The sequence below is a fragment of the Girardinichthys multiradiatus genome, chromosome 5 (genome assembly GCF_021462225.1).
Source record: "Girardinichthys multiradiatus isolate DD_20200921_A chromosome 5, DD_fGirMul_XY1, whole genome shotgun sequence".
Lineage (NCBI taxonomy): Eukaryota > Metazoa > Chordata > Actinopteri > Cyprinodontiformes > Goodeidae > Girardinichthys > Girardinichthys multiradiatus.
In genome coordinates, this window is record NC_061798.1 from 36,692,833 (window position 1) to 36,717,226 (window position 24,394).

Genomic DNA, 24,394 nt, shown 5'->3' on the forward strand with positions numbered 1-24,394 from the left:
GTCTTATTGAAACTTTGATTGCTGTTGGACTCTGAAAGCCGCCGCGCTTTGAAGCTGTGCATGTCTCACTGTGTTTGAACACCTGAGCGCAGACTAGTGTCTGTCAAAATAAGGTCAAAGTTCCCCCACCTTCGGTGAAGTGGTTGATTAAACAGTGACATCTAGTAATAGTTAGCAATTATTACTGAGAATTAGCAAAAAGTAGTTTATTGAAGTGTACTACGAGTACACTTATTTTATACTTAAAATGAGGCTGCATACTTGAAGTTTACTTTTTATAAACTACATTTTATATACTTAAGAATAGTATAGTGAAGTATACTTGGCTTCTACTGAAAAGTATAATGAGAAGTCTATGACTAAGTACTGTAATAATAAGACTTAAACTTATAATGAAGCTTATACTTGTACTTTAGCATAACTTTTATTTCTGCCACAAAGTACTGATACTTGGAATATCTTGATCCAAGTACAGGATAAGGTGAAGTCAGACTCATGCTTACATTTACATTTTTCATTACACAAGTTTGCTTTGAGGTATCACCCGTGTTATAAACTTACATGTTCAAGATCATATTGTGCTGGAGTTTAAGTTACAGTATAGTATGCATGCTCAATTGCATAACCTTTTTGTGCCTTAATAACATACACAGAAACAGGGAAACAGACTTGACTTTATTGATCAAGTTCTAGTCCCTCTCATAAGGATCTGGCAATGGTGTTATGTACATAGCATCATCCGTTTCAACAAGAACACATTTTGTTTTAATCATGTCAGGCCAGACAGCATTAACAGTTTCAGTGTGTTTAACCTCATATATGAAAGTACTTTGAACACTGATCTGTGAATCTTTACACACAGGCCTGTCTGATTTAGCAAGTACCTCAACTAAAACACAACATAGTTTGGCACATGAACAAAAAGCAGAAAGTTGATGCGAACATGTTTTTTTAAAAATAACCAAGTCATTAATTAAACAAAATGTTCCATCTTTTAAGCATACAGCACTGTTGTATCTCTTTTTTAGTCTGTCATAGTTTTGACTATGATACAGAACTCCGTCAACCAAGAAACGGTTGTAAGACCAGAAGCAGATGCTTAGATTTCCACACAACTTTGCAATGGCAAGCCTACATGGTATTTTAATACATTTTTGTATCAGGGGATGACCAAAACCTCTGACACTTTCAGTTAGTATTTTACAATTTTCTATTTTTCTTTTATTAAAGTAAAGTTCTTCAACAAAAGACTTAACCTTTTCATTTTCCGGATGGATAGTGTTCTTAGCCCTTTTTGGCAATTCTCTCCACAACAGAAATGTTCTGACAATTTGTGAGGGGACATACTGTGTTCCATGAAAATACTTCTTGAGACTGCCCATATTGGATTCAAATGTAAAGGTTGATGTAGCCCATAATGGCCCCCATTGTTTGACACTTTGAGCAATGTGTGTTAGCAAGTGGATATTAAAAGTCATATTGTTCTTCCCATACAGTCTTTGGAAAACAATGACAAATGTTTTAGAGCTAGCTCCGCTATCAAGATGCTTTCAGTCTTAATGGTATCCTGCAATAATGTATATATGCCAAACACCAGTAGGAACAAATGGTTCCAAAATCTTGCAGGGAGTATGCCTTTCAATACAGGTAGAGAATAGAAAAGGAGAAATGCTCGCCACTCTGAAGCTTTCCAGAACATCCGTTCAGTCAGTGACCTTGGTGTCCTAGTAATCTCAACAGGTGGTTTTATTTTTACAAGTCGCCTATCAACTTCATCAATCTCTTTACCTATGAACCAGGGGGAATCTCTGTTTGTTGAATCAAACCACAGTGTAGAGAGTTGGCAAGTGATTCCCAGACACACATTGTGTTGATAGTCAGGAATGAAGCCATTTATCATTTGGAAGTGTTGAAGTTGCATTAAAGGAGATGGCCTTTTGACTCCATACACTGGTTCATTATTTGTTCCTGACATTGCATGACTGAAATGATCCCTCTCATTTCTAAGTAGGGGTACAGGTTGTTCGTATGAATACGATCTACCACCTCTGTGCAAGCAAAAATCACAGCCGTAAAAACCATTGAACTGCTTAGTGTTGCGAAGCAATGGACAAGCCACAGAATCAGAGCTACAAATTAGGACAAACACTTTGGAAACATGACTGTGTCCTTTTCTGTCTTGCCAGGCAATGCCTTCAGTCTCTAATAATGAAGCTTCTTTAACAAATGGTGTCAGCAATGTAATCATTGATGGTTTAGCTGGCCCAAACCATAATGCTGACATCAAAATGTGCCTTTTTCTTATTTCTGGTTCCAGTTCAATTACCTGGCACTGAATTGGCCAAATGCTGCATTTAGAGCTTTTAAACACTGGTGCACCATCACAATTCCAAATCAGGGTCAAATCATATTTTCCAAGAACTCCACTGTCACACAATTTCTGATACTTTCCACCAGACTGTATGTCAGTTAAAACACCAAAGGATCTAGTTTTTTCAGTAAGACTGACATCATGTTCCTGCAGAAGTTGTTTAATCTGTGCATGAAGGTGAATTACAAGAAAGAAGAAGCCATTTTTTAAACTTTTGTTGGCATCAAACACTGTGTTGCAAAAGGTACAATGAGAGGGACAGTGTGCACTAATGCCAAGGTATGCTAAGCATTTTTCACAATAAAAGTGAACTTCAGACTGTGATGAACTTCCAAATTCTTTGTGGAAAAGGTATGTGAGGGTGGAATCAGACCTGGAAAAATTGAACATTTCCAGTAAATGAGTAAGTGCTTTGCCCGTTAAATTGTTCCGCAGCACATATGACATGAGCATCAATAAACTTTCTCCCTTTGAAACAGGTGCACCAGGATACAGGCGATTGTCACCATCTGCTTGGTCTTCACTGCCCTATAGATATAAGAAAAAAGATTTAAAACAAAACATGTATAAATGAAAGTGAGTAGCAGCAAACCTGAGCAGTAACATCAATCTAAGAAAGTATTTTTAACCTTATAGCAAACACATCAACAATAAGTGCATAGCCTATGTATGTGTGTATTGTTAGTAGTAATAGTAGTATTGTGTATAAATGCTAAAAGTTTATATAATGGACTTACAGATTACCGATCTGCGTATCAGTATATGAATGTGTGAGCGTTAGTGAGTGCGATTGGGAGAATGTGGCTCTAGTGTAAAGCGCTTTGAGTGGTCTGTATGACTGGAAATTCAAATTCAATTCAAAGATACTTTATTGATCCCCAAGGGGAAATTAGAATTCCAGTAATTGTTTTTATATAAGTTCGGTCCATTTACCATTTACAGCAACTACTAGCTATGTCTTATTGAACCACTGTCTACATACCACTGGAAGTTCAGGTGTCTTTTCTCTAGTTCTATTCCCCTCCATTACATCTTCATTGCTAGCATGGTTTTCCCCTTCATTACTAGCAGCATCACTCAAGTCCTCTTCAAAATATGACATGGCTTCTTCATTCTACAGGTTGCCAAGGAAAAAAGATTACTTGAAGTTATTAATTAAAACTGCAGACATGTATGTAAAGAAAACATGTATAAACTACCACATAAAATAGTGCATTTACCTCTGAAATGTCCACATCCCATTTGCTTGTGGTAGTGCTCTCAGCATTGAGTCCCTCATGTTCATCTTCACTGTTGGAAGTGTTAATACAGTTTTCTGCGCTGATTTGGTTATCTTTATTATCATTCTATATGTGAACAAATGAAACATAATTAAAAATGTAGTCAATAAAATGATGATTGAAATTGTGCAACTGGTTTGCTGTAGCTTCTGCTTTTTACTGACAATGCTGTCATTTGTCTACACATGGGTTAGGATAAAGCATAGGTCAAAAGGTAACAAAATTAAGCTAAACGTGCCATTACATGGTATGAATCCACCCAGCTATTACAGCAAACCTGCCCCCCCAAACAAAACAAGTGTACCTCTTGTATGCCCTTGTCCATCAGGGTAGTTGTGGGAGAGTTCTCATTATTGAATTCATCTTCACTGCTTGAATTGTTGACTTCCTCCTCTCCATTGGTTGAAGAGTTACTCATGTGACCATCGGTGTTAATGTTATCATCATGCCTGACATTCTACAGGTTGACAACAGAAAGATAATTAACTGAATGAATTGTCATTAGCTGCCAACCATAAACCAAAATCGGCACATTTATCTTGCAGTGTGAACCAGGCACAACAGCAGAAGATGCTCTGGCATATTTTAAGATTTGACTGCCAGTAATAACTGCAACATAAACATTTCCACTTATACTAAAAATGTGTCATTGTGTAATTACCTGTTGAAAGGAAGGATCCAAAAGGCTAGGTGTGGAGGAGCTCCTACTGTTGCCATCTCTAACCTCTGTGGGAAGCAATAGGCTGACTCATGTGATCTTGTATGTTGTTCTGTAGTTCTGCCCTATCCTGGAAAGGTGAAGTGTTCAAATATAAATGTAAATTATAACTCAAGTCATATTAGTCCTGAGTATTCTGAGTGCATTTTTAACATAAAATAATCCCAACATTATTTGGAAAGATCCCTCCAAATGAGACTGTAATACAAAGCAATAGCAAAAGTAGCTATTGCTTTTGAAAACAAAACCACGCTCAATCCTTCCCCAGGAATTGGTGGGCCACATTGCAAACGTTTTACTATAAATATTTGTAGAAACAAATTACATATAAAAAATTAAATAAATTAATTAGGTCAAAGTTTCCCACCTAAAAGAAAATAAAAAATTTTTTTATTAAATAAAAAAATACATTCACGAAAAGAGTACATAATACTACATGATCATTTTCATTAACCAGTGTTCTTGTAACGATATTAAACCTGTCCAAAATATAAATATGCACCTGGAAACTGCCATTTATTGCAATGCTAAACACATGGATGTAAGCAGCTAGCTAGCTAGCTAGCTGCTTACATCCACAATGTTTCGCCATGTTAGCTCTAGTAAACTTTAGGTTAAGGATTTAACCCCGGTTCTCTGAAACATGAGTGAGGTATCTCACTATGGGACATGCCTCCAGCGCCTGTCCCCCAGAAGCTCTATTACATTACGCCAGTCTTGACTGGCAGGCGGAAGTGACGTCCGCTCCCATGGGAGGACTTCCTCCCAGTATAAAAGTCGACGTCACGTAGGTGATCTTCAGTTTAATAAGCACACCTCTTCCTCGCTCCCTGCAAGGAGGGTGATCTGGTGAGATACCTCACTCATGTTTCAGAGAACCGGGGTTAAATCCTTAACCTAAAGTTCTCTTTCAACATTCGTTTCAGTATCTCACTATGGGATATTTCTGCTCCCGTATTGCCAGATAAGCTCACTCGAAGACCAACAGATTGCATCTTGCATTCATGGCAATGTGGAACCCACACCCAGAACCGTGTGAGCCAGTGTGGGCCTGGTGACATCCAGTTTATAGAACCTAGTGAAGGTGTGAGGGGTCGCCCAGTTGGCAGCCTCACATATTTCCTCCACAGGTATACCCTGGAACAATGCCCAGGATGATGCCACACCACGAGTGGAATGAGCCCGCAGACCTGCAGGGGGTGCAAGGCCTCTGCTCTCATAAGCCATAATAATAGCCCCCACTACCCAATGCGAAAGACGTTGCTTTGTGAGAGGCTTTCCTTTATGTGATGAAGCCCACGACACAAACAGCTGCTCTGATTTACGAAAATCTGCTGTTCTTTTCACATATAACCGCAGAGCTTGTACTGGGCAGAGCGTATGCAGTCGTTCATGCTCCTGAGAGGAGAATGGTGGTGGGTAGAAAGCCATTAATTCAAGGGCACGGCATGGCAGAGCCGTAGCAACCTTAGGTATAAAGGCAGGATTGGGTTTCAGTAAAACCCTTGACTCACCCAGAAACTGCTGCAAGGCGGGTTAACTGAGAGTGCTTGAATGTCACTCACACGCTTAGCAGAAACCAGAGCAATCAATAAGGCCGTTTTAAAGGAAAGCACTTTGAGCTCAACCTGCTGCAACGGTTCGAACGGTGCACGTGACAACGCATCGAGTACCATAGGTAAATCCCATGAAGGAGTGAGGCTCCTCGACACTGGACGGAGCCGTCGTGCACCTTTCATGAATTGACACCAGGGGTGCTGCCCCACTGTTTTGTCACCAAAGCCAACGTGACAGGCTGAAATAGCAGCCAGGTACACCTTCACAGTGGAAAAAGCCAAGCCTTTATCCAACAGTGCCTGCAGAAAAGTTAAAACGTCCGACACAGGGCTTTGCATTACGCTCACCATAGGTTTTGCGCACCAACCCACGAATGCCTGCCATTTACCCTCATACACGTTACGCGTGGAAACGGCCCTTGCATTTTGAATTGTGTCAATAACGCTCTGGGGAAGCCCACTGGCAGCCAGATTTAACCCCTCACAGGCCAGGCCCATAGGGCCATGCGCTCTGGATGCGGATGAAATATTTATCCGCGTGCCTGCGTCAGGAGATCTCTGCGGAGGGGAAGCCGCCATGGCTCGCCGTGTAGCATCTGAAAAATCTCCGCTAGCCAATGTTTCCCTGGCCAGCGGGGAGCTATCAGAATGAGTGAGTGTTTTCCCTCTCGCACCCTGGCGAGAGTAGGAATGATCAGTTCCAGCGGGGGAAAGGCGTACAGTAGGGCCGGCGGCCATTTGTGCGCTAGAGCATCCAGCCCAAGGGGAGCTTGTTGCTCTGTCAGTGAGAAAAACATCGGACACTGAGCATTTTCCCCTGATGCGAAGAGGCTGACCTCCGCTCGGCCGTACCTCTTCCATATCTGGGACATCACCTCGCTGTGGAGTTTCCACTCTTTGTAGCGGGCATTGCCCCTTGACAGCAGATCCGCGCCTCTGTTCATTACCCCTGGCACGTGAGTCGCTCTTAGCGACAGCAAGTGTGAGCTGGTCCAGATTATCAGTCTGTATGCCAGCTCGTGTAAATGACGTGAGGGCAGACCCCCCTGTTTGTTGATGTAAGCAACCACTGTTGTGTTGTCCGTTCTGACCAAAACATGGTGCCCTTTGATAAAGGGCAGAAAGTGTCTCAGTGCCAGCATCACGGCCAGGAGTTCCAGACAATTTATGTGAGCTGTCTGTGTTTGTGGACTCCAAACACCATTTACCATCATCCCCTCGTGAGTGGCTCCCCAGCCTGTCAGCGAGGCATCTGTGGTAATTACCTTCCTCGTCAGGATGGTTCCCATGGTTGAGACAACCGGGACGCTTCCACGGGCTCAGCGCGCGTGCACATATGAGAGAAACCAGGACGCTGCGGTGAGCATGGTGTGTGGGGCTCAAGCTGAGTGACGCCACTCACCTTTGAAACGGGCGCATGTGTAGACGGCCGAGTGTGATGACCGCCAGCGCAGACGCCATCAGACCCAGCAGTCTGAGGCATAACCTGAATTTCACCTGTGTGCCTCTGCGAAAGAGTGCCAGACAAGCCTGAAAGGCTTTTACTCGTTCCGCTGAGAGGCGTGCTCTGAACTCGACTGAATTCAGGGACAGGCCAATGAAGGTGATTGTTTGTACTGGGGTTAAAATGCTCTTTTCCCAGTTTATTGTGAATCCCAGAGCTGTCAGATGTAAAGTAAGCATCTCGGCATGCGTCCTGAGCTCCTCTAAAGACTGAGCTGCAATCAGCCAATCGTCTATATACGTTGCCAGACGCATCCCCCTTTCCCTCAGAGGCGCGATGGCTGCCTCGGTGCATTTCACGAACACACGTGGGCTCAGTGAGAGGCCAAAAGGAAGTACCAGGTACTTGTATATCTCTCCCTGAAACGCAAATCTGAGGTATTTTCTGTGAGGGGGGTATATAGGGATATGGAAATATGCGTCTTTCAAGTCTATGGAGACAAACCAGTCTCCGTGACGCCCAAACTTTATCAGAGCTGCGTGTGTTAGCATCCTGAACGAATACCGTCTCAGATATGTGTTCAGAGCCCGCAGATCCAATATCGGTCGCAGACCCCCGCCCCTTTTCGGCACGAGAAAGTATCTGGAGTAAAACCCGTCTCTGCTTTGCTCCTGCGGTACCAGCCGGACAGCTCTTTTGTGCTGCAGGGAAATTATTTCCTTTTGCAGGACGCGAGCGGACTCTCCCCGGGCGTATGACTGTACTATGCCCTTGAAACGGGGTGGGGCTGTCACAAATTGGAGCCTGTATCCCTTGGATACAGTCTTTATCACCCAATCTGACGCTCCACACGCACGCCACAGCTGAGTGTTGTTTGCCAGTGGACCTAAAGGTGCTTCCGTGTAAACACTGCGCAACACCGGGATCTGCTGTTCCGCTACAACTGCCAGCTGCGCTCGTCCCAGGTCTGCTTCTTCCACAGAAAAAACAGCCTGCTGTGTTAGAGGTAGGGTGAGAGCTCCCCCTTGAGGCCTCATGTGCAGCTGTGGCAAGGGTGGAGCGGGAGCTCCCTCTTGTGGCCTCATGTGCAGCTGCACGGCCATGTCCTGTCCTTGTGTTATTTTTAACATATTTTTCATGTTTTTTTGTTGTGGCTGCGCCCTCGGCTCCAGGCCTGGATGCGTGCCAGAAAACAACTTTATTGAACATGTTGTGAAGGGGGAAGGTCGTGTTTTTAGACACTGGCATGTGTTTGTGCACTGGTGTGTGCTTTCTGGCCACAGCTGCAGCTCCACTGAGCCAATCTTAGTAATTCCTTTTTTTGTAAACATTAAAATGATTTAACAAAATATGTTCTTGTTACATGAACTTGGCACAATAATAAGACTATCTGAGTTTCTTATAGCCTGATTAGTATCACCAGATAATTAAATACATTTAATTATTGGTCAAGTCCATAACTTATGTGACTTTTCTTTTTTATTTACACATTTCTGAATAAGCGGTGCAGTTGATTCTGCAGCTAGTACTAAATTATCATCAACAGTGATGCTATTACATGTCTGTTATAAAAACACAAAACTGAATTGTAATTTTGACAGAAAAAGAAAAAAGCTACCTGGACAGAAAAAGAATCAGCAAACCATATGATAGATGAGCTGAAGAAGCAGCTGGCAAGCAAAGCACCTTTGAAGGTAAAATATTTGACTATATTTGAATTGTTGTACATTGAGTTGATAATAATTATGGCGTAAATTTTGCTGCCATGCAGAAGGCTCATTCTTTGATGTGTTTCTGTGTAGTTAAGTAAGTCAAATGAGGCGTCATCAGATGAGGAGCAACTGCCCAGAAACTGGTGTGTGGCACAGCAGAAACTTAAAAAGCTTCAGACCGAAATCAAGACCCTGAAAGAAGACCATGTGGAAGAGATACTACATGCCATGAGAGGCATTTTCTAATAATTAATTCAAGTAAAGCAAATTATAAAACACCACTTTTTAAAGCCAAGTGTGGAAAAATGCCTTCACCTGGCTTTAATCTTTTATTTGTTCCTAATAGCAGATTCAGTTTACTCCACCTTCCTGTTCCTCTTAAATCATCTCCACCTCCAGCATTCACCTGCACTCTTCAAAGCAAAAATAACTAATTTAATTTTAATTGGTCTCAAAAGAGTGATGACACAAAGCTTTTGGTCCCCTGTTTTGCCCCTTGTTTTCATTTCTTTTACAGAGCTTCCAGTAGTAGTGACACAACTGAAAGATGTGATCGAAAGAATCACCGTTCAGATATCAACTCCTGCATCCACCTGGCCAACACCCACACCATCTGTAGAGCCACCAGTTTCTCCACCTACCTCTCCTCAAGTGTTATCTGACCCTGATGATATGGTAATTACCTCAAAATGCATGGCTACTGTATACTATTGATCCATGTGGGGAGATGTTTGCTATACAGTTTCCCTCTACATCTTTTGATTGCACACATAAGCTAGAATGAAAATATTGATAAACTTTGTCCTGGACGTATACCATTAGGAAACAGTATGACACTCAGATTTCTTATGTTCTGCTGTTAGTCTATAAAGTATAGGCCTATGCATATTCACTGCACAGATGAATAAATAGAGTAGATTTCCAAATACTGTATGTAATTGTTTAATCATTATTTGGTGAGTAACATTGCTGTGGGGCAGTGGTGACCTACTGGTTAGTGGTTCCATAGAGGCCACAAGTACCCTGGTTCAAATCACAGCCCGCCACTCTGGGTCCCTGAGCAAGACCCTTAGCCCCAGATTGCTCCCTGGGCGCCACACAATGGCAGCCCACTGGGTGGGCATGGATGGGTAAAATGGGTATGGGTATGAGATCAATAAAGTCTATATTAAATGTTTTGCAGGTGCCTCTTGTGCCAGACTACGATGTAAAAGTCCAAAGACAAAAGCTGAAGTCCCTGCGAACTACAAGCTCAGCATTGTACATTGGGGATCTCGCGGTGCTCGTCTATGGCAGAGAAACACTGTCCAATTCGAGCTTGACCGGAAGGCAGTCCAGGGCTCACATAGATGTGGAGTCAAAGCCACAATTGGATAACACAAAGCTTGATGCCATACTTGGTGAGTGGGTATAATTTAGGACAAAACGTGTCTAAAATAAATCCATACATATTGTTTTCTCCTTTTATGAGCAGATGTCTGTAATGTTCCATGTACTATAATATTGTACATGATATTAGTTCAGTTACTGTCACTTGTAATATGAAAAGACATACATGTGTACACGCTATCAGCACTCACTATCAACACTACATATGTAACAATTCTAACAAACAAATAATTATGCCTATATGTGATGGTAAACAATAGATAATGTTTTTATTTTTGGTAAATTATAGAAGGCTTGCATGTGATGTCACCGTCAGCAGGCTGCCCACTCAGTTATTGCTCTGTCTTATTCAGTGTAGCTGATTGGAGTGTGATGTATGTGCAGTCCCTCTATAATAGGTTTTGCTACTTGCATTTAAGTTCACAGTTTGAATGTTTTTGCATAAGTTCTACAAAAATGCACTTCCGAGTGATTCATTTGCACTCTTTTTCTTAGCTATATGAATCAAAAACTGTTTTACTGTTACAAATGGAGGTAATACACTAGGGCTGTTGTAAACGATCATTTTAGTAATCGAGTTTTCTATCGATTCTGGCGAATAATCGAGTAAGCGAATAAAAAATTCTGTTTTGCAACTTAAAATAGTAAAGATATATGAAAGAGAAAATGCTAGAAAAAAATTAATTTATTTTTAAATAACATTTTATTGCTTTAAATGCAATAAGATTCTAACATCACCTTTAATAAATGATGATGCATTTTAAGCTTCCATTACTTGATTTTTTTATGTATATATGTGAGGTTTGAGGGGGGGTGGAAATTCCATTCAATTCAATTTCAATTCAAAGATACTTTATTGATCCCTGAGGGGAAATTAGAATTCCAGTACAACCCATCCAAACATACATCATGACACAAGACAAGGGAGACGGGTCACCGAGGCTTTGCTGCCCACTCACAGGCGCTGCCCTTGTTAGATGAGAAAAGAGGCCACATTAGGTAAGTAGAGGGGGAAAAAAAATCATATTTCACACTTTATCCTTAGCAGGATACAGTTTGAGATTGCAAAAAAACCTCAGCACAAAGAAGCAACAGTTGACAAAACAACATCATGCTGGGAACGGTGAAGGTGGTGTGAGGGGGTGCATATGTTTATCTTGAGCATGTGTGTGTGTGCGCGAGTGAGTGTGTGCAAGTAAGTCCATGAAGCACTGTCACAGAGGTCATTGTCCTTGATGGTTCGTTGGAATGTTCATCAACCGGCCAAGTTCTAGTGGTCAGAAAGAATTTCTGCTCCCTGAGAGGGATAGAAAATAATTGATAATCACTGCTTTATGCCTCTTTGACATTTGTGTTAGTTGTGGATAAAACACTGAAGTAATGTTTTGTTTTGTATGTTTTTTCACACAGTCTATGCCCAGGCGAAGTTCCCCAGACACCACCATGCAAGATGTGAGACGAATCATAAGAAAGAAATGCAACAATATAAACTATGCCAAGCAACTACATGAAAAGAAGTCATAAAAGTAGCGTTTTTGTTTCTGCCAAGATATTTATTTTTTGTTCCAAAGATGTGCACTATTCTTTTACCTTCTTTTGACAAGGCATGAGTTCAGTTCTCTGTTGGAGACACTATTTTGTTTACACTTTTAAAAGGATATGCACACTTTCTCATGTTCCATTTTTTACAGAGAAGGATTTCATAGTGTTTACATTTTTATATGCAAATGTGCACCTTTTCCATAAAATGTTTATAGCAGGGCTTCATTTCATAGAGGCTTTTTGTTTTTGAACTGCACACCTTTAATCATTTAGGCAGGTAATTGCAAAAACACTGGACGTTATGTTTTAAAATGTTATATAAATAAATGAAAGTTCTCAAGATTTTGTCTTGTGATTTTGTAAACATCGCGGTGATGTGTACATACATTATGGGTCAATTTTAAGAATACTTTAAGAAGTGTATTTCTGTATATAAATAGTATGCTATAAGTAATATGCTAAGCGAACTTACAAGTACAGGTCCTTCTCAAAAAATTAGCATATTGTGATAAAGTTTATTATTTTCTATAATGTCATGATGAAAATTTAACATTCATATATTTTAGATTCATTGCACACTAACTGAAATATTTCAGGTATTTCATTGTCTTAATACGGATGATTTTGGCATACAGCTCATGAAAACCCAAAATTCCTATCTCACAAAATTAGCATATCATTAAAAGGCTCTCTAAACGAGCTATGAACCTCATAATCTGAATCAACGAGTTAACACCTGCAAAAGATTCCTGAGGCCTTTAAAACTCCCAGCCTGGTTCATCACTCCAAACCCCAATCATGGGTAAGACTGCCGACCTGACTGCTGTCCAGAAGGCCACTATTGACACCCTCAAGCAAGAGGGTAAGACACAGAAAGAAATTTCTGAACGAATAGGCTGTTCCCAGAGTGCTGTATCAAGGCACCTCAGTCTGTGGGAAGGAAAAAGTGTGGCAGAAAACGCTGCACAATGAGAAGAGGTGACCGGACCCTGAGGAAGATTGTGGAGAAGGGCCGATTCCAGACCTTGGGGGACCTGTGGAACCAGTGGACTGAGTCTGGAGTAGAAACATCCAGAGCCACCGTGCACAGGCGTGTGCAGGAAATGGGCTACAGGTGCCGCATTCCCCAGTCCTGGGCTACAGAGAAGCAGCACTGGACTGTTGCTCAGTGGTCCAAAGTAATTTTTTCGGATGAAAGCAAATTCTGCATGTCATTCGGAAATCAAGGTGCCAGAGTCTGGAGGAAGACTGGGGAGAAGGAAATGCCAAAATGCCAGAAGTCCAGTGTCAAGTACCCACAGTCAGTGATGGTCTGGGGTGCCGTGTCAGCTGCTGGTGTTGGTCCACTGTGTTTTATCAAGGGCAGGGTCAATGCAGCTAGCTATCAGGAGATTTTGGAGCACTTCATGCTTCCATCAGCTGAAAAGCTTTATGGAGATGAAGATTTCATTTTTCAGCACAACCTGGCACCTGCTCACAGTGCCAAAACCACTGGTAAATGGTTTACTGACCATGGTATCACTGTGCTCAATTGGCCTGCCAACTCCCCTGACCTGAACCCCATAGAGAATCTGTGGGATATTGTGAAGAGAACGTTGAGAGACTCAAGACCCAACACTCTGGATGAGCTAAAGGCCGCTATTGAAGCATCCTGGGCCTCCATTAGACCTCAGTGCCACAGGCTGATTGCCTCCATGCCACGCCGCATTGAAGCAGTCATTTCTGCAAAAGGATTCCCGACCAAGTATTGAGTGCATAACTGTACATGATTATTTGAAGGTTGACGTTTTTTGTATTAAAAACACTTTTCTTTTATTGGTCGGATGAAATATGCTAATTTTGTGAGATAGGAATTTTGGGTTTTCATGAGCTGTATGCCAAAATCATCCATATTAAGAAAACAAAAGACCTGAAATATTTCAGTTAGTGTGCAATGAATCTAAAATATATGAATGTTAAATTTTCATCATTACATTATAGAAAATAATTAACTTTATCACAATATGCTAATTTTTTGAGAAGGACCTGTATAGATGAGTGTACTTGCATACTTTAATGTATAATTTGGTAAACTTAAAATGATCTTGTAACAGTATACTTAAAGTATACCTTTATAAACTTAAAAATGTCCCAATTTAGTCTGAAGAAGTATTTAATTAGTATACTTTCTAGTACATTACAAGTACATAGTCAAATCAAATGTATACTTGATATACTTAAACTCAAGTGTACTTAATAAAATGATCTTCAAGTATACTACTTTTTGCTAAGGGAAGTTAGTCTTGGAACTAACTTAGGCAATAATCAGCAAATGTTTAGACAACCATTCACATGCAAGATCAGATAAAATATTATTTTAATAAAATGTTTTAAATAATGATCTGAATAAAACCAACATTCTGGATGACCATTTCTCAACGGTGTCTAATTAGCTGCCTTTATTTATTGAAATACTATTTGAAGAAGTATTATTAAGATAGTATTTTGGAAAAGAGCCACATCTTTCTGGAGAAATGGGGCTTAATGGTGTTTACTTAGTTATCAAATCTAGTAAATGATGTTCAGGGACTATTATTCACTAGCTTGAAAACTAACAACTTTTCTGTTAAATACTCTTTAGTAGCAAGCACATGTTCTTACCGGTTAGCATTTGAGCTAACATAAGAAGCTAATAGCTTAGCACCAGAATCAACACATACCTTTAAAATACCGTTAATAAAAGGGTTAAAATGCATAAGCGCGGACGGCGCGTAATGATCAATCATCTGTTTAAAATCACCCTTCAAGTAAAGTTTGTCTTAACTTTAAAAACACAACTTGAACACGTGTGCTGCAGATAGCCTGCTAGCACCAAGATAGCAGAGTTCAACACAAACAAAACTTCATAAAATGAAAAACGTTTAGATCATTTCATTCTAAATCTGTCTCTGCCCAAAACACCTAACCTCATGAACCGTGGTGAGGAATGTTGTCCAAGTGACGAAGTTTGAAGAAGGTATCCACAGTGAACAAAGGTTAGCCACAGCTGACCTCCTTAGCTGTGGGGCGGTTGAAGGTGCTCTGGGAACAAAGGGTTAGCATCCCGCTAACCTCCAGCTGTGGATGAAGAACTGCTCGTTGTGTCCGCCAACCACACTGCACGTTACCGTTACCACGGTGGTGCGGTCTCCGCTCGGCTTCATAGAGACCGCTTCTCTGTAGGGAACTTCTCTGGGACAATTTGCTTCTGCAAGCCTCAGAGAGAAAAAGTAAGCAACTCTTACAACTTAATTTCCCCGTTCATGAATGAAAATACCGGATACACAGACAGTATTTCATTCGTACTTATCTTTGCATATGATTGATGATTGTATGGCTTCCTTGAATCCAGTTGAAGAGTTTGCCAGCAAAGAGACATCAGTCCGCTGGGCCTCTCCTGACTGGTCCCACTAGAGGCCGTGTGGAAAGAGATTGGCTTGTTGGAGAGGGGGTGCTCTTATTCAGACGGAGGCATCATGGGAAGTCCGCTGTTACCCCCGATTCCTAAGTTGTGCCGGAAGTAGGTTAATGCAATTTATTTTGAAAAGTTCCAGAAGAGTTCGTACCAGAGTTCAATGTTGAAATCCATGGCTGTGGGTCCCAACAAGAAGAACAGAAAGAGTAACTGATAAGATGAGAGGGAGAGTTGGGGCACATAAAAGAAAAGAGGCAAATGTCCATGTAATATTGAGTATTCTAATGTTTGTTGGGAAACCATTTTATTGCTACAACTGGAGAAAAATAGTCAAGAAAGAGCATTGGAACAACTGCATATAACTGTGTGTAGTCATGTAAAAGCAAGGAAATGACAGACATTAAAAAGTAAAACAACAAAGAGGAAATTATATAGTTTGGCAAAAGGTAGATATAAATATATCAGACCATTAAATACATAATAAAAACATCCACCACCATATAGAGCCTCAATGTAATTCCAATTAACCATTTATGGACAGAGTGGAAATTATATAGTTTGGCAAAAGGTAGATATAAATATATCAGACCATTAAATACATAATAAATACATCCACCACCATATAGAGCCTCAGTGTAATTCCAATTAACCATCTATGGACAGAAGCGACTCACCAGTTCGCTTCAGGTGTTAAAAAAAGACGACACAGTGAGACACGTATGAAGGAGTAATAAAGGGGGGAAGTAATAAAATAAATTGTTAGAAGCTAAAGACACGTCCGAATTTCACAAAGAAAACAATGTGTTAGCTAATTGTTAATTAGCCACAGACAAAAAGCCAATCAGCAACCTGGATTATACAGAGCAAGGGATAAAAGGACGTGGAAGTGTTAAGGAATGGGAGAGAGTGACTGTGTTCCCAACAAATATGCAAAGGTATAAAGGAAGTGAAAGCAATGTGGAGGCTTAGGAATTAACCCTTAACACAGCAGGTTTGTCATATAGTAATCCTCTTTAGACAACCTTTCAGAGTGTAAAACAATGAGAATGTCAATTTAGACACTTTCTATGTTAGGAATTATACTCAATCTCTGACTTAACAGCATAGTTTTTTTGTTGACAGAAAGGAAATTATACAGAAGAATATTCAGGTAAAAAACACATTACTTCCATCTGCATTTTAATATATATTTTTACAATGATTCTCTACTAGAAAAAGTGGAACATTCTCTCAGAGTCAGGACTCGTCTTTGCCTCATGTGGAAGAAATTTACATATCTTAGTATCTTGTCGATGGTAGGATAAAGCAAAACAGAAGTAGATGGATTTGGGCTTTGCCTGCCCTAATGCATATTTTTCTGCTCTGTCATGATAAAGAAAAGAGCATAGCCAAAAAGTAAAGTATTTCATTTACCATTCTGTCTACTTTCCAACTCTTATCTATGACCATACGGATTAAGACTGAAAAAAAACGAGATCCCAAACGGCAGGGGTACCCAAATCCAGTCTTCAAGAGCTACTATTGTGCAACTTTAAGGTGCAACCCTGCTTCAACACAGGTATATCAAATATACAGATTGTTACCAGGCCTCTGCCAAGCCTAATGACATGCTGATGAGGGAATTCAGCCATTTGATTCAGGTGTGTTGGAGAAGTGATGCATCTAACAGTTGCAGAACAGTAGCTCTCAAGGACTTGACTTGGGCCCCTGTCAAACACAATAGGCTTAAGAGAGCTTCCTCTGCAGGGCGGAAGGCTGAGCCTTAGAGTTGGGGATGGGGACCTCAGAAAAGTGAAAGATGATGGATTGATGGATGATTTTTTTTTCACCAGGTAACGAGAGGATTTATGTTGAAAAGATAATCAAAGTTGGGAATGAAACTAAACTCCTAAAATTATGTTGAAATAATTTCCTCCATGGTACATTCAAAGTTTTTACTCAATTAATAAACCTAATTAACTAAAAAGATTACCAGAAAATGAATAGATTTAAAATCTTTGGAGTGCTGATCTCTGATGACTTCACCCACTTAAAGAAACAACTAGGTTTGTGAAACAGGCCCAGTAGAACCTGCACTTTTTAAAGTAAACTGAAAAAAACATCATCCCTTACCAGTTTCCTCAACATTCCACAGAGCTATGGTAGACAGAGTGTTAGGGCGTTATTACACCTACAGTTTGTTTACTTTGGTCGGATCACATTCACACCATTAAAGAACCGCTCTAGAGTTCGGTTGCTGAAAAGCAGTACATTAAGGGTGTATTCACACCTGAGGTGTTTAGTATGTTTAAAACTAGCTATTTGTTTCCCCTCTTGGTGCAGTTTGTTTGTGAAGATGTGAACACAGTAATTGCACTAGGGCGCAAACCAAAACAACCTTATCGAGACAGCCTTGTCCAAACGGTCTCGGTACTATTATTTTGGCACTCCCCCTATTGAGGACTCTCCATCTGCCATTAGCCTTCTGCCATTAACATCAAAAGCAAAACCGCAAGACTGCTGCACAGTTTTCTGTCTCAGTCTGTTGAAATGCTTAACTGCTCCTAAGATTATGCACTTGATGTTACTGCAGTTATTCAATATATTTTATCTTTACCTTGAGGTGGTTAAAAAGCTCCGCGGTGGCAAGGCTTTGGGGGTGGATGAGATCTGCCCTGAGTACCTTAAGTCTCTGGATGTTGTAGGGCTGTCATGGTTGACACGCCTCTTCAACATTGCGTGGCGGTCGGGGACAGTGCCTCTGGACTGGCAGACTGGGGTGGTGGTCCCCCTTCATAAGAAGGGGGACCGGAGGGTGTGTTCCAGCTACAGGGGATCACACTCCTCAGCCTCCCTGGTAAGGCCTACGCTAGGGTATTGGAGAGGAGAGTCCGACCGATAGTCGAACCTCGGCTTCAGGAGGAGCAGTGTGGTTTTCGTCCCGGCCGTAGAACACTGGACCAGCTCTATACCCTCTACAGGGTGCTCGAGGGTTCATGGGAGTTTGCCCAACCGGTTCACATGTGTTTTGTGGACCTGGAGATGGCATTCGACTGTGTCCCTCGTGATGCCCTGTGGGGGGTGCTCCAGGAGTATGGAATCGGGGGCCCTTTATTAGGGGCTATCCGGTCCCTGTACGAGCGGAGCAGGAGTTTGGTCCGCATTGCCGGCACTAAGTCGGACCTGTTCCCGGTGCATGTTGGACTCCGGCAGGGCTGTCCTTTGTCACCAGTCCTGTTCATAACTTTTATGGACAGGATTTCTAGACGCAGCCAAGGGCCGGAGGGGGTCTGGTTTGGGGACCAGTGGATTTCGTCTGTTCTTTTTACGGATGACGTGGTCCTGCTGGCCCCCTCTAGCCAAGACCTACAGCATGCGCTGTGGCGGTTCGCAGCCAAGTGTGAAGCGGCTGGGATGAGGATCAGCTCCTCCAAGTCCGAGGCCATGGTACTCGACCGGAAAAGGGTGGCTTGTCCTCTTCAGGTTGGAGGGGAGTTCCTGCCTCAAGTGGAGGAGTTTAAGTATCTCGGGGTCTTGTTCACGAGTGAGGGAAGAATGGAGCGGGAGATCGACAGACGGATCGGTGCGGCTGCCACAGTAATGGGGGCGCTGTGTCGGTCCGTTGTGGTGAAGAGAGAGCTGAGCCGAAAAGCAAAGCTCTCAATTTACCGGTCGGTCTACGTTCCTACCCTCACCTATGGCCATGAACTTTGTGTCATGACTGAAAGAACGAGATCCCGGATACAAGCGGCTGAAATGACCTTCCTCCGTAGGGTGGCCGGGCACTCCCTTAGAGATAGGGTGAGGAGCTCGGCCATCCGGGAGGGGCTCGGAGTACAGCCGCTGCTCCTCCACATCGAGAGGAGCCAGTTGAGGTGGCTCGGGCATCTATACCGGATGCCTCCTGGACGCCTTCCTCGGGAGGTCTCGGCTGGCCTGGGAACGCCTTGGGCTCCCCCTGGAGGAACTGGAGGAGGTGTCTGGAGAGAGGGACGTCTGGGCATCTCTGCTGAGTCTGCTGCCCCCGCGACCCGGTCCCGGATAAGCGGAAGACGACGAGTACGAGTACGACAAAAATAATTGTCCTTGTAATGTTGCAGCTAGCTTAACAGTGAGAGAATGTTGGAGGCAAGTATATTCTTCTTAAATGATCCAAAGTCATCAGTTTGAGACATTTATGTGGGGGTAGGGATTTGCCCTATAACCGGTGGGTTACCAGTTCGAATCCCTCCTCTGCCCGTCTCAGTCGTGTCCTTGGGCAAAACAAGCCTTGCCTGCTGAAGGTGGTCAGAGAGCTCGGTGGTGCCTGTGTATGGCAGCCTTACTTCTGTTAGTCTGGCCCAGAGCAACTGTGTCTACAATGTATCTTACCACTGTGTGTTTGAATATGTGTATGAATGGGTGAATAACTGATTGTAGTGCGAGGTGCTTTAGGGTATCTGGGGACTTGACAAAGCGCTATACAAGTGCACACCATTTACCATTATTGTAAAGCTACAGCTAAAATGAACAGATTGTTACACTGACAAACAAGTAAACAAGAGAAATGGAAAGGAAGAATTTGTTAAAAAAATAACTTGGGTTTCACTTTCTGTCAATTTATGAAAATAGCTGGTGAAAAGCAAGAGTGTTTTAAGCTCCCAAATATGCACATCCCACTTTAATCAGTTTAGACTGGTGCCATTTCTTTAGTGCAAAATCCAAATACTAAGAAAATGTGGGTATTTGTCCATAGCTGATTATCAATCCATACTTTACTGTGATGAAAAATACTAATACAATGACCTATTAAACAGACAAACAAGTTAGGATTTTGCTAGAGCCTATTTTAATACACGTACTAGCAACCCATTTGTAATATTGAAGGTAACTAAATTGTGTTTTCACTCAGTTTTAAAACCATATTACTTCATCCATCTGCTCAATGGTATAATCAGAATAACAGGAGGTCATTGCAAGGATATTATGCAGAACATTCATGCAAGTTTTGAAGGTGGTGAGGGCAACTGTCTTCCCATTTTACCAACACAGACTGGAGCTGGAACAGTGAATGCAGAGCAAGACCAGGACTCTGACAGTGATGCTATTTAACGCGGTCATCTATCTTCAGGGCCAAAGGTCTGTCCGCATTATGGTAAAATTGTGAACACAAGCCCAGGGCACTAAGTTTATGTTATTTGCTTACAGAAACCCTTCATTAACTTTTCATAGTTGGAATGTGAAACCAGTATTTTTTCTTATATATTTTTATTTTTACTTTGTGTGCAGAACTTGCACATGGGTCAAATTCCTTTTATTCTGTTTAAACTTTTTCAGCAACTGCACAATTATATTAAAAAAAACAACTGAATAAAAAATAAATGTAATACAAAACGTACAAGGCAGGATTTTACAAAAATGCAAAGCTTTTAAAAGGCTCGAATGGTCTGCATAGTGAATATCTGGGTCACCAGTTGTCAATGATGCCAGAGTCATAAGGACTGAAAGTAGATGGCAAAAATAAAAGTAAATAACTATGACTGATACAAAAATTGTGTTTAAAATGGATTTGTTGGCATTAGTGAACACTATGTTTCAGAAGAATTTTCATTTTGTCTGATGGACAGTTTTCCTTAAGGAATAAAACCAGACAGAGAGAATCTTCCAGCTGTTATTGCACAACACACCACGGCTAATGGTCTGATCCAGGAAAATGATGAATCTGCATACAGACATGAGGTGGATTGCCTGGTCCATTGGTGCAGTCAGTACCACCCGGAGCTTTACCCCCTCAAGACTGTTGGGATTATGAATATGAGAATATTATTTAATATTAATATTTTAATATTTTATCAAATAATATTTTGGTCTGTTAAGGGTTGTCCTGTGAATACCAACCCAGTAAGGCGATGGTATTAGGACAAAATAGAAAGGAGTGAGACAAGCTCTGACATTGAACAACAAATCTCTGCACATACAGGTCCTTCTCAAAATATTAGCATATTGTGATAAAGTTAATTATTTTCCATAATGTCATGATGAAAATTTAACATTCATATATTTTAGATTCATTGCACACTAACTGAAATATTTCAGGTCTTTTATTGTCTTAATACGGATGATTTTGGCATACAGCTCATGAAAACCCAAAATTCCTATCTCACAAAATTAGCATATCATTAAAAGGGTCTCTAAACGAGTTATGAACCTAATCATCTGAATCAACGAGTTAACTCTAAACACCTGCAAAAGATTCCTGAGGCCTTTAAAACTCCCAGCCTGGTTCATCACTCAAAACCCCAATCATGGGTAAGACTGCCGACCTGACTGCTGTCCAGAAGGCCACTATTGACACCCTCAAGCAAGAGGGTAAGACGGAAATAAATTTCTGAACGAATAGGCTGTTCCCAGAGTGCTGTATCAAGGCACCTCAGTGGAAAGTCTGTGGGAAGGAAAAAGTGTGGCAGAAAACGCTGCACAACGAAAAGAGGTGACCGGACCCTGAGGAAGATTGTGGAGAAGGGCCGATTCCAGACCTTGGGGGACCTGCGGAAGCAGTGGACTGAGTCTGGAGTAGAAACATCCAGAGCCACCGTGCTCAGGCGTGTGCAGGAAATGGGCTACAGGTGCCGCATTTCCCAGGTCAAGCCACTTTTGAACCAGAAACAGCGGCGGAAGCGCCTGACCTGGGCTACAGAGAAGCAGCACTGGACTTTTGCTCAGTGGTCCAAAGTACTTTTTTCGGATGAAAGCAAATTCTGCATGTCATTCGGAAATCAAGGTGCCAGAGTCTGGAGGAAGACTGGGGAGAAGGAAATGCCAAAATGCCAGAAGTCCAGTGTCAAGTACCCACAGTCAGTGATGGTCTGGGGTGCCGTGTCAGCTGCTGGTGTTGGTCCACTGTGTTTTATCAAGGGCAGGGTCAATGCAGCTAGCTATCAGGAGATTTTGGAGCACTTCATGCTTCCATCTGCTGAAAAGCTTTATGGAGATGAAGATTTCATTTTTCAGCACAACCTGGCTCCTGCTCACAGTGCCAAAACCACTGGTAAATGGTTTACTGACCATGGTATCACTGTGCTCAATTGGCCTGCCAACTCTCCTGACCTGAACCCCATAGAGAATCTGTGGAATATTGTGAAGAGAACGTTGAGAGACTCAAGATCCAACATTCTGGATGAGCTAAAGGCCGCTATCGAAGCATCCTGGGCCTCCATAAGACCTCAGCAGTGCCACAGGCTGATTGCCTCCATGCCACGCCGCATTGAAGCAGTCATTTCTGCAAAAGGATTCCCGACCAAGTATTGAGTGCATAACTGTACATGATTATTTGAAGGTTGACGTTTTTTGTATTAAAAAACTTTTCTTTTATTGGTCGGATGAAATATGCTAATTTTGTGAGATAGGAATTTTGGGTTTTCATGAGCTGTATGCCAAAATCATCCGTTTTAAGACAATAAAAGACCTGAAATATTTCAGTTAGTATGCAATGAATCTAAAATATATGAATGTTAAATTTTCATCATGACATTATGGAAAATAATGAACTTTATCACAATATGCTAATATTTTGAGAAGGACCTGTATATGGAATGAATTCACACAATTTCTTAAAATACAAGAATTTATTAACAAAAATAAGTCAACTCAAAGTCAAACATATTCCAATCAACAAACGTTTTACTATGCTAAAACAATCCAACTAAACTACCAAGCAGAATTAAAGAATAACGGAGACTAATGGGCTATGTACAATATAAACAAGTTGATCAAAGATGATTGAGAACCATGATCAAAAGAGTGATGCAACATTACCATGCAATGTTATTTATGTTTGAGAACCAAGGATTATCTTGAAGAATCTGGAAATGAAGTTAAGTTAGTCTTGGAACTAACTTAGGCAATAATCAGCAAACGTTTCGACAACCATTCACAATGCAAGATAAAATATTATTTTAATAAAACAATGTTTTAAATAATGATCTGCTGAATAAAACCAACCTTCTGGATGACCATTTCTCAACGGTGTCTCATTAGCTGCCTTTATTTATTCAAATAATATTTGAAGAAATATTATTAAGGGAATATTTTGGAAAGAGCCAAATCTTTCTGGAGAATTGGGCCTTAATGGTGTTTACTTAGTTATCAAATTTAGTAAAATGATGCTAGGGACACATTATTTACTGGATTGACAACTAAACCTTCCTGGGTAAATATTAGTTAGCAGCAAGCACGTGTCCTTACCTGTGAGCAGTTAAGCTAACAAAGAAGCTGCTAGCTTAGCACCAGATTCAAACACACACCTTTAAAAATACTGTTAATAAAAGGGTTAAAATGCATAAGCGCGGAGGCGCATTATGATCAATCTTCTGTTTAAAATCACCCTTTAATAAAGTTTGTCTTAACTTTAAAAACACACAAAGAACACAACCTGAGCACGTGTGCTGCAGATCTGCTAGCACCAAGATAGCTGAGTTCAACACAAACAAAACCAAACTTCATAAAATGAAAAACGTTAAGATAATTTCAATCTAAATCACTTCCATATTATTCTGCTCTGCCCAAACCTAACCTCTGACCATGCTAAGGAGTTGTCCGGGTGACGACGAAGTTTGAAGAAGGTATCCACAGTGAACAATGGTTAGCTTCATCTAACCTCCTTAGTGGGGAGTGGCGGCTGTTCTGTCTGTGAACAAATGCTAACCTCCGTAGCTGTGGATGAAAGACGGCCCATTCTGTCCACTAACCACACTGCACGTTACCGTAACCACGGTGATGGGGTCTCTGCTGTCTTCCTTCCAGACTAGGAGACCGCTCCGCTTGGCTTCGTAAAGACTGCTTCTCAGTAGGGAACTTCTCTGGGACAGTTTGCTTCTGCAGGCCTCAGAGAGAAAGCAAGCAATTCTTGTTTCTGATTGCCTCAAATAGCTGTTTCAATTTTGCCATGATTTTCACTCTCGTTTCAGTAGCACACCAAAATAAATGTTTCAG

The 24,394-nt window shown here is 41.4% G+C and overlaps 1 protein-coding gene and 1 pseudogene across 3 annotated transcripts in view; both read right to left on the bottom strand.

The window, feature by feature from the left end:
• Nucleotides 1-458: 458 nt before the first annotated feature.
• Nucleotides 459-24,394, bottom strand: part of LOC124867893 — a 49,880-nt gene continuing 25,944 nt past the window's right edge. The window contains exons 2-6 of one of the 3 annotated variants that reach the window (XM_047364578.1): nucleotides 4,313-4,439; nucleotides 3,956-4,108; nucleotides 3,592-3,717; nucleotides 3,354-3,485; nucleotides 459-2,899 (exon numbers count right to left, since the gene is read on the bottom strand). In XM_047364578.1, coding sequence (XP_047220534.1) covers nucleotides 1,475-2,899; nucleotides 3,354-3,485; nucleotides 3,592-3,717; nucleotides 3,956-4,069 — 1,797 coding nt within the window. In that variant the 5' untranslated portion in view covers nucleotides 4,070-4,108; nucleotides 4,313-4,439 and the 3' untranslated portion in view covers nucleotides 459-1,474. Of the gene's footprint in view, nucleotides 2,900-3,353; nucleotides 3,513-3,591; nucleotides 3,718-3,955; nucleotides 4,109-4,312; nucleotides 4,640-24,394 lie in introns of those variants that run through there. The other 2 variants (XM_047364577.1, XM_047364579.1) reach the window with 2 other exon arrangements.
• On the bottom strand, nucleotides 5,267-8,700 carry LOC124867892 (annotated as a pseudogene).